This window comes from Galeopterus variegatus, unplaced genomic scaffold, assembly GCF_000696425.1.
Source record: "Galeopterus variegatus unplaced genomic scaffold, G_variegatus-3.0.2 Scaffold7553, whole genome shotgun sequence".
Taxonomy (NCBI): Eukaryota; Metazoa; Chordata; class Mammalia; order Dermoptera; family Cynocephalidae; genus Galeopterus; species Galeopterus variegatus.
This window is the reverse complement of record NW_007733664.1, coordinates 39,873-58,484: the sequence shown is the minus strand read 5'-3', so window position 1 is coordinate 58,484 and position 18,612 is coordinate 39,873. Positions and strand designations below refer to the sequence as shown.

General features: G+C 41.4%; 1 protein-coding gene across 1 annotated transcript in view; it reads left to right on the top strand.

Moving 5' to 3' along the window:
• Positions 1 to 18,612, top strand: part of LOC103607577 (A disintegrin and metalloproteinase with thrombospondin motifs 12-like) — a 96,807-nt gene that overhangs the window by 46,833 nt on the left and 31,362 nt on the right. The window contains exons 8-9 of the mRNA XM_008592068.1: positions 2,548 to 3,669; positions 11,915 to 12,067. Coding sequence (XP_008590290.1) covers positions 2,548 to 3,669; positions 11,915 to 12,067 — 1,275 coding nt within the window. The remainder of the gene's footprint in view (positions 1 to 2,547; positions 3,670 to 11,914; positions 12,068 to 18,612) is intronic.

Genomic DNA, 18,612 nt, shown 5'->3' with positions numbered 1-18,612 from the left:
CGCAGAGGCCTTAATCCAGGAGGGGTGGCAAGTGAGGGCAAGAGAACTCCCAGAGAGGAAGTTAACAGATTAGCAAGCTGTTTGCTTGGTACAGGGTTCAAAATGATAAGATACAGGCAAATGATAATCATAGCTGAAACTGGTTTTGAGGATTCTGAAACTACCAGTTGAGATGGGTTCTGAGCATGGTGTTGTGTACTGCATTTATCTCATCAGAAGGGCTTGACGGCTCCTAAGGAGATAAACACCATGGAAAGATGTACTGGAAGATGCGTGGAGCTGAATACAAATCAGTGCTGCTTGTTCCAGCCTGACTGTGAGAAAAGGCCACTTCGTTTTTAGACCCAATGTACTTGGTACATAGTTAGCACTGTCCTGCTGGTCACAATATGCTGAGGAACAGCATCCATGGGCTGTTTGGAAAATTCAGTGTCTCCTCGGTAAGGAATGTAAATGTGGATGGCAGGTAGGTGCTCTGGAGAACATATAAACTCCTCTCAGACCCCAGGTCTCCATTAATGATGCTTTGAGTCACCATTTGGGAATGGGGCCAATAGATGTACATCATCTGCTTTTTGAAGAAAAGCCAAAAATCTGGAATTTTATTAACATGAAATTGCTATTTTTTTTTTAGGAATTGCTAATTTTTAAAATATTGGCCTCTAATTCAGTTTTGTGCTTTGTCTGTTGTTTTAAGATTGAACATGCCAAAGAATATAAGTCAGTGAGCCAAACTGAGCCCTGTAGGCTGCCATTTTGCAACTCCTATTCAAGAACAACCCGTTTTAAAATATTATGTGTCACACAGAATAATGACTATGAAGCCCTTTGAAATCCACTGAGCATTCTGCTCTCCTTATCCTTAAGAAACCTGTTATGGGGTCAGAGATACAAGACAGAGAAATGTAAAATGGCTAGTGAAGACTCCATGGTGGTCCATGCTCAATTGCCAACTGTTTGGTAGTTGACTTAAAATGTCATTGGAAAGGAAAGTTAAAAATGGGGCAGATTGATAAAAGTATGGATTTTTCAAAATATCTAGAAATTTAGCATTATGTAGCAGTTATGTGTGATTTGCAGCTGCTGAGACTAATGAAATAAGCATTCTTTACCATAAATCCTGAGGAAAGACTGTCCTATGAGGATGCCCCCAAAGGCAGTCTAGCTGTCTATGCTTGGGCATACCCTACACAACTTGGAGGGAACTTTGGAGAAGGGACCTGCCACCACCTCAACGTGTATATTAGCACCATGCTTACGGTCTCACCTAACTCTTTGGAAAAGGCCATCTCCCCACATTTGCTTAACTCTCCAGCTTTAAATTTCCAAAAAGGTCTTGGACCTAGGTACATGTGTGAATATGGTGATTGTCTAGATTTTAATCTGATTCTGCCTGCCACAGGCAAGTGAAAATAGAGCTTATGGTACCTGGGAGAAGCTATGTGAGCTATAATAGCTATTTGCTACTTTGCCTCACACGGATTTGTCACCTCTCTTCCCCTGGGTGATGGAGCCACAAAAAGGATTACTCAAAGCCCATTTCTTCTGAGCGATAAGACACCCCAAAGGGGTTAACTTCCCAGAACCCTCAAGAGAGAAGCATTTCTCCTTTGGGAAATTAGCACTAAACTGGGGTTCTGTCTCAGTATTTATTTTCCAGGCTAGAAAGTTACAGAAAAGCAAAATAGGTGGGGTTATGTCTAAGTATAGTTTAACAATAGAAGCTGGTAACATCAGTGAAATAACAAAGTGACATTCCATAATGTGAAAAGTTAAGTCGATCCACCAACAAAAGCTTGTACTTAGAAAACATGTTCTTTCCCTACAACAATTTCCTTAGTATGTTTATATAACAATTAAGTAAGGTTAACCTGCAGCAAGGACATCTGCCCTTTCAGCCCGCAATTTTGCTGTGTTACAATTCTATATCTATATCAGAGGCTTAAGCCTGGGGAAAGTTTCCTGTCTTTTGCAAGGTTAACATTTCTATATGTAATTTTAAGAAGTTAGGCTAAACCTGAAACTGCAGGGCTTTGGAAACTAGGCCCTGTGAAATACATTTGCTTTATAAATGTTAGTGTACTCCATAGTTCTTTTCTAAATACAAAGGGAAAGTTTCATCATACCTAACTTTATAGAATCCAGAGAATGTATAAACATTTTACATTAATTTAATAGCATTGTAACCCTAAGAAAGAGGTAATATTACTATCTCTTATAAAGGTTAGTTGACATTTAAATCATTGCACTGTTTATAAATGCCACTACCCAGTGTTCAAAGCCCAAAGAAACTTCAATTTGACTATGTCATGGTTTATATTTTCAGTTTGTGAAGAGTAAATCGTTGCTCCTGAACCCCAGCTGGTCTCCAGGAGATACATGTTTCCACGGAAAACTGAAAGAGCACAGAAACCAAATGTAGAGATAGAAGGCAATTTTAGCTGCACAGTTCAGTTTCCTTTGGACCTGCCCTGCTCTGTTGTAATCCTGACCATGAGAACAAAAGCATCTTTTCCCACCAGATTTATAGCTGTCTCTCTTTTCCAGTGTTCTGTTTCCTGTGGTGGTGGAGTGCGGACTCGCAGTGTCATGTGTGCCAAGAACCATAATGAACCTTGTGATGTGACAAAGAAACCCAACAGCCGAGCTCTATGTGGCCTCCAGCAATGCCCTTCTAGCCGGAGAGTCCTGAAACCCAACAAAGGCACAATTTCCAATAGGAAAACTCTACCAACATCTGAGCAAGATCCCTTAAAGCCCATCCATCCACCTACATCCAGGCCCAGAACACTGACCACACCCACAGTGCCCAAGTCTGTGAGCACAAGTACTCTAGCAGGCAGCAGCTCTAATCCTACCACAGCCTCCAATCAAGGACACCCGGATGGGAAACCATGGCAAAATACTTCAACCCAAACTGAACCGGACTCCCATTATTTCATTTCCACCGGAAGCACTTCTCAGCCCATTCTCACTTCCTGGTCTTTAAGTAACCAGCCAAATGATGAAAATGTTTCCAGTTTAGATACTGGTCCTACCTCAGGGGGAGAACTTTTAGCTACAACAATAAGTGTTTCTGACTTGTCATCTTCTAGCAACCCTGTGACTTGGCAAGTGACTTCATTTTATAATACGTTGACCGAAGATCCCGTAATGGAAATTCATAGTGGCTCAGGGGAAGACAGTGAACAGCCTGAGAACAAAGATAAAAACAACCCTGTAATATGGACCAATATCAAAGAGCCTGGAAATGATGTGCCAGTGGAAAGAAGTACGGAAATGCCACTTAGACCCCTACCAACACCTTATCTTGGGGGAGAGTTCTTGAGGCCACCCTTCAGCACAGTATTAGAAGGACTGCTACCCAGCCAAAGGCCTAGTATGCTCAAAAATGTGACACTCAGAGGTGAGGAGATGGTTACTGAAAAGCCAGCTAACACTCCACTCCCTCTGGGAGGAGACCACCAGGCAGCACCCTCAGAAAAATCACTAAACCATAACCACTCAGAACCTCCAAACATGAATCTAACGCAAAGTTCTGGACCAGTCCTGACTGAGGAAGATGCAACAAGTCTGATTGCTGAGGGGTTTTTACTGAATGCCTCCAATTACAAGCAGCTCAGGAAGGACCACAGCCCTGCATACTGGATTGTTGGAAACTGGAGTGAGGTAAGAAGTCCCATTCCCTACCCTATGCCTGGTTCTACATGGAAAACAGCTAGGGGTATGGCATTCTTGTGAAAATTTCAAAATGAACTTGTAATAAAATATAGACTAATGTAGAAGAAAGGTAAAGCAATCAGGCCCATGCCTTCACCTCCCTCTTTACCTTTCTAACTCCTTAAATGAAAAAAATTATATATATATATATATGTATGTATGTATACCTGTATATGTATATGTTTGTATGTATCTCAAAGGAAAGAAAGCAAATATAGTGAGATATAGTGAAAAGAACCCTGAACTAAGTCATGAGGCCTGGGCCAATCAGCTGTGTGACCATGGAGAATTCAGTCCGTCTTTCTGAGCCTGCTTTTTATCTACATAATGATGGGGATAGTATAGATCAGCTCTAATGTCTCTTCCAGATGTAAACTGCAATGATCCTATGACAAAGAACAACTGAAATAGCCTGAGTTTGCATTTCAATCAGAGAGCCGATGTTGAGATTTGATTTAAACCTGTGAAGTAATCACAATTGGAATAGAAATCACTTTAGAAGACTCTATAGCTCATTGTATCAATGATTTTTTTTCCTTCTTTTTGGATGGTTTGAGTGCTTGAATAGAAAAAAATTATTTTGGTTCATTGAAAGAAATAGAATATAGAGGAAGATGCAAGTAAACATGATAATAAAATGTTGGCCTCTGTTTTCAGGCTTCAGAAATTTGGCTAGATATTTGTTTTCCATTTCCAGAATTGATTACGTCCTTTGAAGCATCAAAATCATTTCTCGCCTATTTGAATTTTGAAGGTAGAGTACATGAACTTGTTAAAATAATGTGACAACTCAGAAGAGAATTGTGTGGCCAAGTAATGACATGCTCAAATCATTCAGTGTTTTTATGACATGTCATGACTCACCTCCCTAGCTAAAGAGAAGTTTCAGTAGCTAATATAAAAATAACAATACAATTATAACCATTTATAAAGCATGTTAATTTCCAAACCACTTTCACACAAAGTCTCTTATTTTTTTCCGTTTGACAGTCCTTGGCAGTAGGTAGGGTATCATTTATACCAATTTTCAAGTAAAAAAAAAAAACTAAGATTTTAAGTTAAGTGATTTGTCTAAGGGCATGCTTTTCAGTTGGATAATGAACCTTCTTGCTCCATTCTAATCTGCTGTCTCTTTAGTGAATTTCAGCACCAATTGACAACTTAACTGCATAGAATTCTTCTGTATAAATTAATCAGCATCATTGGCCATGGAGTTGACTATACAGTCATAAATAGGTCAATTCAAAAACTCCAAAATTTTTTGCACCAAATGCTATGCATTTGAACTATGTTTTGCATTTGAACTATTGTTTGCATTTGAACTATGTTTTCACATTTATTTATGTTTGATTTCTAAAGTGAGTTATCACATTTTCTGTCAATGGAGCAACAACTTTTTTTTTTTTTAGCATCAGGCCAGTGCCCAACATCTGTCTTATTATCTCCACTTAAAGTAAAAAATACAGAGGTTAAAAAAAAGATTTTCATGTTTATAGTAATCTAATTTGTTAGAAGAAGAAGATGAATAGGTCTCATGATCCCTGGCATTTTTGTTTATATTTATTTCCTAATCTGTTCTAAAGGGCTCTTAATGGTGAGGAGGATATGGACAGTGAACATTTATAAAGCATGCATCATGCTTTGTAAGCATGATTTTATGTTAATTAGCATGCATTCTCTCATTAATTCCTCACTACAGCCCAAGGAGATTGGTAATATTTTCCCTGTTTTAGGGATGAGGAAACTGAAGCTGAGAGAGGTTAAGTAGCTAGCCAGAATCATATGGACTCATGAGTGACTGCCAGGGATTTGAGTGAAGGCAGACAGAATTGAGAGCACATGATCCCTTGCTTTGCAAATCAGAATGTATCACCCCCCTCTGTGCCTTTGGTTTTAGTCATTTCTTATTTGGTCATATTATGTATAAAAACAATGCCAGTTAAGTGGTGACCCTGGGTAGACAGATGAGAAAAGCACATGGTTCATAAGAAAGTATTTTAAAATAACATTGGGGACACCTGTCTTAGTCTGTTTTCTGTTGCTATACTGAATACCACAAACTGGGTAGTTTATAAAGAACAGAGGGTTCTTTTAGCTCCCAGTTCTGGAGGCTGAGAAGTCCAAGATCATGACGCCAGCATCTGGTGAGGCCTTCTTGCCACATCATAGCATGGTGGAGGGCACCATGTGGTGAGACAGAGTGAGTGTGCTCACTCAGGTCTCTCTTCCTCTCCTTATAAAGCCACTAATGCAATGATGGGAACACCCCCTGATGACCTTTTCTAAACCTAATTACTCCCCAAAGACCCCACCTCCAATCAACATATGAATTTGGGGATTAAGTTTCCAGCACATGAAATCTGGGGGGTGCATTCAAACCATAGCAGTGCCCATGATTACGTTTGCGTTCACAAAGATATGGTGCCATCCATGTCTAGGAACATAAGGGTTGAGAGCAGATCTATTGGATTTTACAATTAGCAGGTTGCTGGTGACTTTGGGGAGAACAATTTGAGTATTGAGATGAAGGGAGGCACCAAATCGCAGTAAAAAAAGGGGCCCTTTGGAAGGCCATCACAAGCCATCACAGATGGAGCCCTAAATTAGGACTGTTAAGAAGGATGAACAAGCCCTTCATGGTCCACAAGTTAATACAAAGGTTTGTTTTAAAATAGCTATAGGATGACTGACAAATTAGCTTTCTGTTCCTTTCTCTTCTCTTTTCATCTATCCCCAAAGCCCAGAGAAGTTGTGGAATTATTGAATTTAAATGTATTGTAATGATTTTCTCCTGAGAACATTCAATACATGTTAATTAATCGATATATGTCAGTTGATTTAATAAGAAATTACTGTATCCAACTAAACTAAACCAAAATAAAGTATATATCAACCATGATGACTGTTTGAGCTCACAGGTTAATTAACACATTTTGGTTATAGTAAACCAAAATACAAAGATTTAATTCTGTCTCAAACATCATCAATTGACTATGAAAGAAATAAACTATCTTACTGAATACATCGTAACTCACCAAAACTTTGACAACAGTGGTGGAGACATTAACAGCTGTTAATCCCAGGCAGCTTGGCTGGAAAAAGGGAATTAGCCCAGATCTCAGAGTTTTTCAAAGCTACAAGGCTATTGTGAGAATAGAGTTCCACAGTTGCCAGGAGTCCCCCTCATGACAGGGCTTGATGCCGGCTCCCTTTATGCATGTTTTGAGATATGTTTAATTCGCAGAATCCTCGGGGAGGATTGTGACTGAGAATGGAAGCTCTAAGTTTTGAGTTTCTCTCTGTCCTGGTTTTTGTTTCTGCCCACTTCTAAAGCTGTTTCTTTGGGATCGTCTCTCTCTATAATGGGTCACTCACCTCACCTAGCACCACATCTGAGAAACCTCAGAAACACCACTGATATCAATCTGCCCCTGTCCTACTGAAAAAAAAAAAAAAACCCTAATAGTTTTTCAAGTCAGTGTCACCAGCATTTTTGAGAAACCTCAGAAACACCACTGATATCAATCTGCCCCTGTCCTACTGAAAAAAAAAAAAACAACCCTAATAGTTTTTCAAGTCAGTGTCACCAGCATTTCTGTTATCTCCTCTTTATTTCCCCTGTTACTTTAAGGCCCAGTGCTTTCCAATCCCATGGTAAGAGGAATTTGGAAATGAGCGGCGATGTTTTGTTATAATAATGGGGGGAGGGGATGCACCAGCACTCAACGTCTGACAGCCAACGATGATAAAAGTCCTGTGACATTGAAAGTCCCTTATAAGAAAGAATTGTCTAGTCCAAAATGCCAGTGGCACCCCAATAGTTGAGGGTTAAGGACCTTCAGTTACTATCTTACTTAGGACCCTGCTCTTGCCTCCTTGCTGGTCTCAGCACCTCCAGTCTCTCCCTTCTCCAATCTTTTCCACACACCATCACTAGAGATATAAATAAGACTGCCAAATTCATTTCCGAAAGGACTGTTCTAATCATTCCAAAATCCTGCTCACAAATCTTTGATGTCTCCTTGTTACATACCAGATCAGATAAAATCCACTCTAACCTAACACCCAGTAGCCTTCACAACTTTACATAATCAGCTTTCAACCCTTACTGCCTCCTGCCCTTCAGCTTTAATAAATCTAGACTGCTCAGTTTCCTTTAAACCTTCTGCATCTCCCAGTCCAGTGCCCCTGCCCTTTTACATTCTACCTGTTCTTCAGGGTCAAGCTTTGAGTTTTCTCTTCCATAAAGCTTTTCCTGATCCTTAAGGTGGGAAGTAATTTCTAAAGTTCTTTGGGATTTGATCTAAAATCTCTCTTTCAGTGTCCTCTCACTTTCTGTCCTGTATTAAAAGGCTGTTCATGGCCCCCTTTGTACACAGCACATTTCTTTAACTAATTGTTAGTTCAAAAAGTAAGGAATCAATGTAAAAATTAACACTATAAATAGGCATGGAGCTTGATACCAGACTTTATGGGTTTGAGTCCTACCTCAATCACCTGCTAACTGTACATCTCATTCTGCCTTCGTTTCCTCATCTGTAAAATGAAGATAATGATAATGCCTGATGAAAGATTATTATTAAATAAAAGTAGTAACTATATTTAAGGTGCTCAGAAAAGCGTCAGCCACATAGAAAGCACTCAACAAGTGTTCGCTCTGGTATATATCTACAAAACAGGAAACTTAGGTGATAAGCAGTGTGCGTGGGTACGGCTCCTATTTTGTCAGAAAAGTGCCTCTCATCATTCAGTCAGATCCCCTGGGCCAGTCAGTTAAATGTAGGCTGTGCTCGCCATGTACAATGGAAGTGACAGCATTATGTCTCACAGCCTTTAAGAACAGTTTCTGCGTGATGCTTAATGTGACCCTTGGCATCAGTTCCAGTTCTGAGCACCCAACACCTGCTTTTTGACCTGGTCAGTTGGTTGCCACGGGGTCACTAGCCATACAAGTGTGGTTTCTAGGACAAAGTGAAGTTGTCCCACAACCTCTTCAGGGCCCTCCTGAACATACATATTTACAAAGAACTATAGACATCACTCAAGATTTATGGATCAGCATTAGCCTAGGAATTTGGTCTCACTAACTGCTTTCCTGGGTTTAGCCAAATGTCATATTTTCTCCTTGTCTTAATATGAAATTAACAGTGTACTATCTATGTGACCTGAGCATGGCCCCTGTTGTTGACCAGTACCCAAGGGGAGATGGTGGAAATTGAAGAAACACACTTATGGGATCAGGAGAGCTATACAGGCTGATGTCCTGTAAGGCATCTTAGTTTATTTTAGGCTCTTTTTTATAAGCCAGTAAAAATAACAAATTGTACTGATTAAGTTAGTTATGTCTGATACAAAGCTATTTATAGAACATTCACTGCTGCCACGGTGCTTGAAGGTTCATGGCTAACTGCTTATCAGCAAAATAAGAGCATAAGTTCCTCATTTACAAAGTTCTCAGGGTCCCAGTTTCAATCAAAGGTCAGACCTCAAGGAGAGGGAGAAGAGGGAAACAGGGAAATGGGAAGCCAGTCTTGCTGGCCTATTCCCAATATAGCAAGGACTCTGTCAGCTTGCTATTTAGTATCTCACAGGCCCCTAAACTTACTTGGCCCCCAATATCCAGAAAGTGAGGTTCTTGATCCTTATCTTGCAGGTGTGCTGTGTTTAATGGTAACATTTGTAGAGCGTTGACCGTGTGTATGGTAGTATGCAAGACTGATCTCCTTTGGGCCTCATGACTACCCAGCAAAGGCGGTCCTAATGTTATTATCAGTTTACAGGCTTAGGGGAGTTAAGAAACTGGAAAAGATCACATGATTAGCCAACTGCAGAGCTGTAATTGTACCCCTGAGTCTCAGAAGGTTTGAGAAAATGTATGAAAGGTACCTGTTATGTGGTTGCATCAGTTGTCTATTGCCACAATAATGATGTGTAACAAACAATCACAAAACCTCAGTAAACATTTATTTTTTCATGAGTCTGTGGGTCAGCTGGGAGGTTCTGCTGATCTCGGCTTGGCTTGTCAGGTATCTGCTGGAGGCTTGGCTGAAGGCTGGCTGGTCTGGCACAGCCTCAGCTGGGTCACCAGCTCTGTTTCATATGAGCTCTCATCCTCAAGCAGGCAAGCCCAGGTTGATTCTCATGGCAGATGCAGGTCCAAGAGCAAGAATGGACAGCAAGACCTCTTGAGAACTGGCACATCATCCACTGCATTCTATTAGTCAAAGCAAGTCACAAGAACTGCCCTGATTCAAGAGCTGGGAAATAGACTCCACCTCTTGATGAGGAAAGCTGCGGAGTTCCATTGCAAAAAGGATGGGTTCAAGGAAGTGCAAACAATGTGGCCATTAGTGCAATCAATGCACAACAGTGGTCGATGTGCTTTAGCTGTTATTATCTCTACTACATAGGTACATAATGTAACACAAAGGATAAAATGCTAGGAACTTAGGAGAGATACAAATCAAATCCTAAAGAATTTGCAGGAGGAAAAGAGATTACCTCTATAAATGAGTCATTTGGAAATGATGATAATGTAGTCTATTTTCTACTCTTCCCTTTTCATGATTCTACAGTTTCTCTACCCAGAACTCTATTATGTTATATACGTGTTATAACAAAAGAACTTGCACAAGATAAAACATGAAATTATACGGAGAGTGAAGGTGCAGCAGGAGAAATGGAAGGCCAGTCTTTATTTATAACCCATCCAAAGAAACTTTCAAGAGTGTCATAGAAGGACCTTCTAGCCTCTTTTTTTATTAGCTCAGAACTCTGCTTTACATCTTTAGACATAGCCCCTCCTTCTGAGGATGGGCAAAGGAGAGGGGATACAAGAAAAATCAATTAAATGAAAGAATTAGGCATGTAAAATAGAAGAAATTATGGGGGGGAAAGTTTGCGTAGTTTTTCAGATGACGCCATAAGAATTATAAATAAAGGAAAATACCTTGAGAGGAGTGGGCTATACATATGGCAAAAAGTGACTATTTATTCACTGCCGGTGGATCAAGTGCTAAAAAGCATCACATTGTAGCGTATTTCTAACTCCAGGTGTGGTCTGAGGACCAGCAGCATCAGCATCACCTGGGATCTTGTTAGAAATACAGAATTTCCTCCCATCCCACCCCAGACCTACTGAATCAGAATCTGCAATTAGCAAGGTCCCAGGGGGATTCAGATGGACACTAAAGTTTGAGTAGCAGCACTATAACAGATGTCACACTGGGTTTTAGAGGCAGAAAACCCATGGTGCTCCTTGGGCACATTTGCTCTCCAGCCTCCGTTTCTTTATCCACACTGCATTCGTACCAATGTACATCACAGATTTCTCACTGTATTAGTCCGTTTTTGTGTTGCTCTAACAGAATACCTGAAACCGAGTAATTTATAAAGAACAGAGGTTTATTTGGCTTATGATTCTGGGACAGCTGCATCTGGCACAGGCCTCAGGTTGCTTCTACTAGTGGTGGAAAGTGGCGGGCAGCCGGTGGGTACAAGCAGGTCACATGGCGAGAGGGAGCAACAGAGAGAAACAAGCGAGGTGCCAGGGTCTATTAAACAACCAGCTCTCACAGGAACTAATAGAGCGAGAACTCTCCCACCCCCCAGAGAGAGCATTAATCCATTCATGAGGGATCTGCCCTCATGACTCAAACTGCTCTCAACACTGCCACATTGGGGATCAGATTGCCACATGAGTTCTGGGGGAACAATAACATCCAAACTCCATCAGTCATAGAGAGGAATAAGTGAGAGAATGCCATCGCAACATTATATGGATACAAGGGCACAGGCGGATGCCACAATCTGACATCCGCTCTGATCAGCATTGTTGTGAAGTGCAGTTTGCCTGCAGCCCCCTAGACATCCCTGCTGTGATAATTTTTAAAGGGAAGCAAATTTCCATTTGCATTGGGTTTTCCTCCCACATATAAATCAGGAATTCTCAACTGTGGCTGTTTACTAAAATCAGCTAGGGAAACTTTTTTAATACTGATCCCTGGCCCTACCCCTCACAGAGTCAGATTAATTTGTGTGGGTGGGGGCTCCAGCATTGGTATTTTTTAAAAGCCCTGCTGCCAGCTTTAGTGAGCAGTGGAGACTGAGAACTCCTGATTCCAGGGTCCCAGGAATGGGGTGTGTCTGAGAAAGTGGCCCTCAGCCTCTGGCTCTCTCTCCTCCCCTGCCACAGTGCTCCACCACGTGTGGCCTGGGGGCCTACTGGAGAAGCGTGGAGTGCAGCACCCAGGTCGATGCCGACTGTGCGGCCATTCAGAGGCCTGACCCTGCCAAGAGATGCCACCTGCGCCCGTGTGCTGGCTGGAAAGTGGGGAACTGGAGCAAGGTAATTCGTCGGGCTCAGCGGTGTCTTGCAGAGGGGCGGTGGAATCTTATATACAAATTTGCTAAAGTTGACTCCTTTCTTCCTGTCTTCCTGGCTCCCTTCTGCCTCTATTCTTTTATAAAATCGTGGATGAGTAAATCATAGCTGTGATAATAGACCTACTTCAAGTTACACAAAAGTCTTAGGAGAACAGAGTTTTTATTAACCCACGTGTTCTTCCCTGCCTACTTTTTCCCTTACAAGATAAATGGGAATAAAAAGCTAAATCTGTGTAATTAGTTGTTTGTCCAGCATGCAACACTATTTCTGAATTAAATTCAGCAGTATAATAAGTAGTTATATATTATCACATACATAATTAAACCATGGCTCAGCACCACTTCATGAAGCAAGTATTCAATTTAATCTGCCAGACCCAGAAAGAAAAGAAAGCTGAGGCATAATGAATAATTTGGTCTTTAAACGTGTATTCCCTGTACTGATCTTTCTGAAGTGGGATTTTACCGTCTGTGCTGACCGTGGTCATTCACTTTACTGTGCTGTCTTTATAGTTCCTTATGGAAAAGATGTCTCAGGTTTTCAGATTAGTTAGCTGTGGGACACTAACCAGACCTAATCTGCTTCTCAACCTGGACTGGGCTTACCTAGGCTGTAAGACACCAGTCAACAGCAATGTTGAGGGCCAGTTGGCAGGTAGAGGGTGCAGAGATATGACTGTGCATACATCTTGAGTTTGCCACTCATGTCCAACCCAATAAAGCCCGTAGGTCCCTGTCCCCTCTCCAAGGAGGCAAGTTCCACTTGACAGCTGAGACACAGGAGAAGGGAAAAGAAAGAGCTAGTCAGGAAGTTTGGAAAGGCTGGTGTCTCCTCTAGACATTAGTTCCTTCATCTAGTGGAGAAATCATGTCCCCAGACAAACAGGACCATGAGGTGTCTCACTGGGCATCTCTGATTCTCCTGGCAGACCTACCCATGAGACAGGAGCAGGGAATGTCATTTGGTTGCTTTAGGATGCTTTTACCAAAGTAAAGCTCTCATCTTTGGGAAGAGAGAGGAAGTGGGACTACTACTTGTGACAATTTCCACACATTCGTTTGATACCTGCCACCCTCCCTGTCTCTGTTTCCACACCATTTTCTTTCAGGAATGAATGCTGGTTCTTCTTTCTCTTCCAACTCATAACAAACTCAGGATCCAACAAAGACAAATTCTCAGCTACAAATTCTCTTCCATACCCAGAAAAGTCTCAAGAAACATCTTATATCCCTGACCTTGACAAATGTTGACCAAGTCCTAAAGTTTCACTTTCCCCTCACAGGGAATAATCCTGTCCTTGGAAAGTACATGGCTCATAAAAAGGACAGATGTGTGAAATAGCTCACACTTTGAAAAGGTCAGCTTCAGACTGAGGAATTCTAACTGGTCCAAAACCCCAAATGAAAGATCAGGGAGCTCTTCTCTGGGGTCAGGCCCTCTCTTTTCTTCCTTTCTCTCTTGCTCTCTCTCTCTCTCTGTCATGGCCTGGAAGGTTGCAGATAGATTGATTAACCGCTATAGCACTCCGAGGGGTTTTGTAGAAGTTGTGTCTGATGTATCCTCAAATTCCACCAGAATCTGGCAACCACAACAACTAAAATTTAGTCCTCAAAATCAGTCGATTCCTATCAGTAAAGAAGATGTCTCTTCTATCAGGATAATGGATAAACATTATGTCAAAGACACTATTTACTGATAATCAATTGCCCTGCTGTTTTTCCTGGAAATGTTAGTTTAGAATTGATCTTAAATCCTAGGGCCAGCCCGTGGCTTACTCGGGAGAGTGCGGTGCTGATAACACCAAGACCATGGGTTTGGATCCCATATAGGGATGGCCGATTAGCTCACTTGGGAGAGCGTGGTGCTGACAACACCAAGTCAGGGTTAAGATCCCCTTACTGGTCATCTTTCAAAAAAAAAAAAAGAATTGATCTTAAATCTTGATGATTAAGTGAGACTCCTTCTCAATTATCATATTACCAGCCAGAGCGTATGGATGTCTGAAGTCCACGTCACACACTAAGAAAGATCTGAGGGCCTCCTTTCTCAGCCTCACTAATTCTGTTAGGCCTTTTATGCTCCCTTGGAGGCAGACCTCCAACACCTAGAGTAGGAAGGTAGAGCCCCACTTTTGCCTTGAAATATCCAGAGAGTTTAGATTCTGCCAAGTTGACAGTTTACCTTCTTACAGATACTTTCTCAGAGAGAAGAATTATAGTTTTACTTTAAATCTTCTGTGTTATCCCTCCCATCTCTACCCCAGATCCAGAGACACTTTAATTCTCAGAGGACTACAGAGTATGTTGCAGCCTCACCTGAACCCACAGGTATCACACCTGAGGCACCCAGTTGCTCATCAGGAACTCTCTGACACTGACTGGATTGCAACTGTTTTACTGACTTAAGGCTTTAATCCCACTCTTCTCTTTGATGAAGCCTGATACAACTGTTGGAAACATTCCCTCATACATATGTATAATGTTTGTTTTTTTGTTTGTTTGGTTTTTTAGCAGCTGGCTGGTATGGGGATCTGAACCCTTGACCTTGGTGTTATAACACCACACTCTAACCAACTGAGCTAACCGGCCAGCCCCCATTTTCTTATATACATGAGAAGAGAATGAGACCGCACATTCAGATCTCTACCTTTACAATATCTACAAGTAGTTTTTCACAGTGGCTTGCTTCCTCCTCATGCATTAATCTGTCTGAAACAAAATCAAGGTTGTGGTACTCAGGTTTGTCCCAGAGGCAGATTTGGGAAAACATAGTCCTGCAGAATTGAACCCTAGAAGCAGCACTGGGCTTGAAATCAGACACGTCTGGGTTGGCAACCCTACTCTGTCACTAATCAGCCCATGACACTGGTCCCTTCATCTAACTTCTTAGGAGCTTCAGTTTTCTCACCTCTGAAACAAAGTGGATAATCTTGCTGTTACTTATCTTGTAGAGTTGTTGCAAGGATCAAAAGAGAGAATGTGTGCAAAATAACTTTGTAAATGGTAAAGGACTGTTCAAACAAAGCCCTGGACAAACTTTGAGCTCTATATAAAGGTTAGGGCTGACTATTAGGCATTTACTAATCTCTGGATTCCAGAACATGGTGCAGGAGGCCTGTGGACAGGTGATAACAGAGTGAAGTCCTATCTATGGAGTGACTGGCCTGAGAAGGTGATCACTCTCCAGTACGAAGCAGAAAAAGTGCTCAAAGTGTCTGTGAACTTTGGAGGACTTGACCTACCATGAGTCAAGTACACTTATAAGTACTACCATGAGCCCAGTATTGCACAGAAGCTTTAGATAAACAATTCCATTTTCATCCTAATACAGGACTTCATAATTGCCACTCAGGAAACTAAGGCTTGGAGTGTTTAAATCATGAACACTCACTTGATCACAAAGCTAGTACTGAATAGTCTCAATTCTAAGAAACGATCAACTGGGAGATTTAGTTACATCATTTTAATTACAGCTTTTCAGAAATAAAGGAAACACTACACAATAAATATGTATATCAATTGTAAGATACATGCCATTTCAAAATATTAAAATTTGTATGGAGGAAGAAAGTAATTCTTGTGATGGAAGAATTGCAGTAAGATGAGCTTGAAAGACCCTCATTTGGGTTTGACAACAAGACCATGCATCACCTGCAGCTCTGCACACTTGCTGACTGAACTTCCAGACTTTCTGTCTGTTCCTTTTGAAGTTTTTCAAACTATTGACTTGACAACCCCTTTAATATCTTTCCTAGAATGAACACCTCCCTTCATTTTGTAGTTGTCTAAAAGATCTTGATTATTTCTGAAATTAAACAGAAAGATTTTTACAGTTTCTTTTCCAATGATCTGTCTAACCGCATAGGCAATGTTACAATTTTATTTTAGCAGTAACTGACTTTACTGTCTATCCCTTTGCTGGAAAGTGAGAGGAAATGACAACCTTTCCTTATGGCCCTGAGTTACATATATTTGCTAACTAGTCTTCTGTCTTATTCTAGTTCTTGTCTCCATTTTTATTAAACTTTACAAATTGTCTATGGTCATGCTACATTTTGTAGATCTAAGTTTTTACAAATGAATAAATTGGGGGAATAGCCCTTGTCTTGCTAAATACAGACAGTCCCCTACTTTCATACACAACATGTTCCTAGAAACATATATTAAAGTCCAGTGTGCAAAAATCAAAACATAGAATAGCATATGATGGGGTTTCTGTCCCCAGAAGGCACAAATTGAGAAGCAGGAAGGTGGATCATACATTGAGAATTCCTGTATTTATTTTACTCTTGATATAATTTAATGTATGTCCAAATAATCACCCTCTCTTGACACCCACAACAGTTTCAGATTAAGGGATCCCTAAGAAGGAATGGTTAGAGGAACAGCAAATAAAAGGAAGCCGTTAGGATCACAGAAAGCATGACCTCAAGACCACTGATGTCCACACTCTGCCTGGTGGCCTCTGCCCTTTATCTGTGTCCATTCCCACCCTCTGCTCTAGCATTCTGATCAGACAAGCCATGTTGTTTCGCAGCACTGTGCCTCTGTACGTGCCATTCTCTCCATCTTGAACATCCCTCACCCCGTTGTGCCAGAAATCCTTATCAAACAGAGCCGTTCATCATCCACTGCCCAAATATCTAAAAAGTCTCTCACACCAAGGTTTGTGGTGTTAAAGATGAGCATTTATTTGGATAGCCATTCAAAGGAGACTGAGGTAGCCAAGGGACCTTTAAGACCCCAGACTCCTTGACCATTTAAAATCACAAGGATTGGGCCGGCCCGGTGGCGCACTGGATAGTGCGCCGCTTGGGAAGCGTGGCGGCGCTCCCGCCCGAGGGTTCAGATCCCACATACAGACCGGTTCCCGCTCACTGGCTGAGCGAGGCGCGGGAGCAACACCGAGGGTTGCAATCCCGTTGCCGGTCCCCGGTCCGGTACGGGGGCAACACTGAGGGTTGCGATCCGTTGCCGGACACGGAAAAAAGACAAAAAAAAAAAATCACAAGGATTTATAGAGTTAAATCATGAGTGGAGGTCCCAAGAGTCATTTGTGAATCTAACTGATCAGTGGTGAGGTCAGTGTAATTATTTTTACATCCTGGCTAAGGTCCTCCTTAGCTCCTGTGAGTCTAGGCATGTACAAACTTCAAAGCAGGCTTATAGTTGTTTGTTATCTGCAAAGAGAACTCAAAATTGGCATGATAGATGTTATACTAAGCCATAAGACATCCTGGCCTCCAGATCAAGTCTGAGCCTAAGAGAGTTAATGTTTAATCAGCTCTCCTATTATCATATTATTAACTGAATTTGTTACTCCTGGGAATCCAGCCCATCCTGCTTATCCAAGCAGATGTTCTTTTGCTATTTTCCCCTTTCCCCCAGCCAAGGCCTGCTTTGACTGAGGTCATGGGAATAGCTAAGGGAGATCAGGGTCTGTCCTCCAGTTTCACAAGTGTGCATCTCCTCATCTCATAAGACTTAGCATAAGCTTTGACTCATTTATTCAGGCCTTTCTTGACTTCTTCAGGTGAAATTGACTGCCTAGTCCTTTGTGCTCTCACTAGATCATGAACAGCTTATGGTATATGTATTAGACTGTTTCTGTTGCTTATAACAAAGTATCTGAAACTGTGTGACTTATAAAGAAAAATGACATTTATTGCTTACAGTTTCTGGGGCTGGGAAGTCCAAAGTCCATCTGGTGGTGGAAATAGTGACCTAGGGATCTCACATTGCAAGATGGTGGAAGCAGAGAGAGCAGAAAGAGTTCCTCATGCACTGTCCTTTTAAAACCTTCAGAACCACACCCCTGACCACCATTTTTAATCCGTTCATTACTGCACGGTCCTACAATCCAATCACCTCTTTAAGGTCCCACCTTTCAATTACCATCATAGGATTTCCCACCCTCTTAACAGTCACAGTGGGGACCAAGTTTCTAATACATAAAACTTGGGGGACACAGTTCAAGCTTCAGTGAGTTTTGAGGGGACATAATTCAATCCACTACAGTATATAATCTTTATGACTTCTTATTTATGTGACTGCCCATGTCCCAGCTAGATTCCAAACCACTTAGGGTACCAGGACAGAGTTTGGAATGTAGTCAGTTCTCAGTAACAGGGGGAAGGGCAGTGGGGGATGGACAGATGAATTTTGATGCTGTTCAACTTAGAATTTTTGGAAAGAATTATTTGATTTTAAGGTTTTTATTAATGTATTAGCATAGGAAAAGAGCAAAAGGAATTCTTTCTGGAATCTGGTTTAGTATTTGGCGTGTAACTTCAAGACTAAGAAAGTACTCTGAAATCAAACAGAATACAAATCCAGGAATCCCATACACTTATGATATTTTGGGATAGTTTAATCATCTAGTTCATCCTCCCTTTAATACCAATGGGGGAAATGGAGGCTTAGAGAAGTGATGTGATTAATCCACAGTCACGCAGCTACTTGGTGCCAGGGTCATACTTGAATGCGGTCTGTCGACCTCCCGATCCC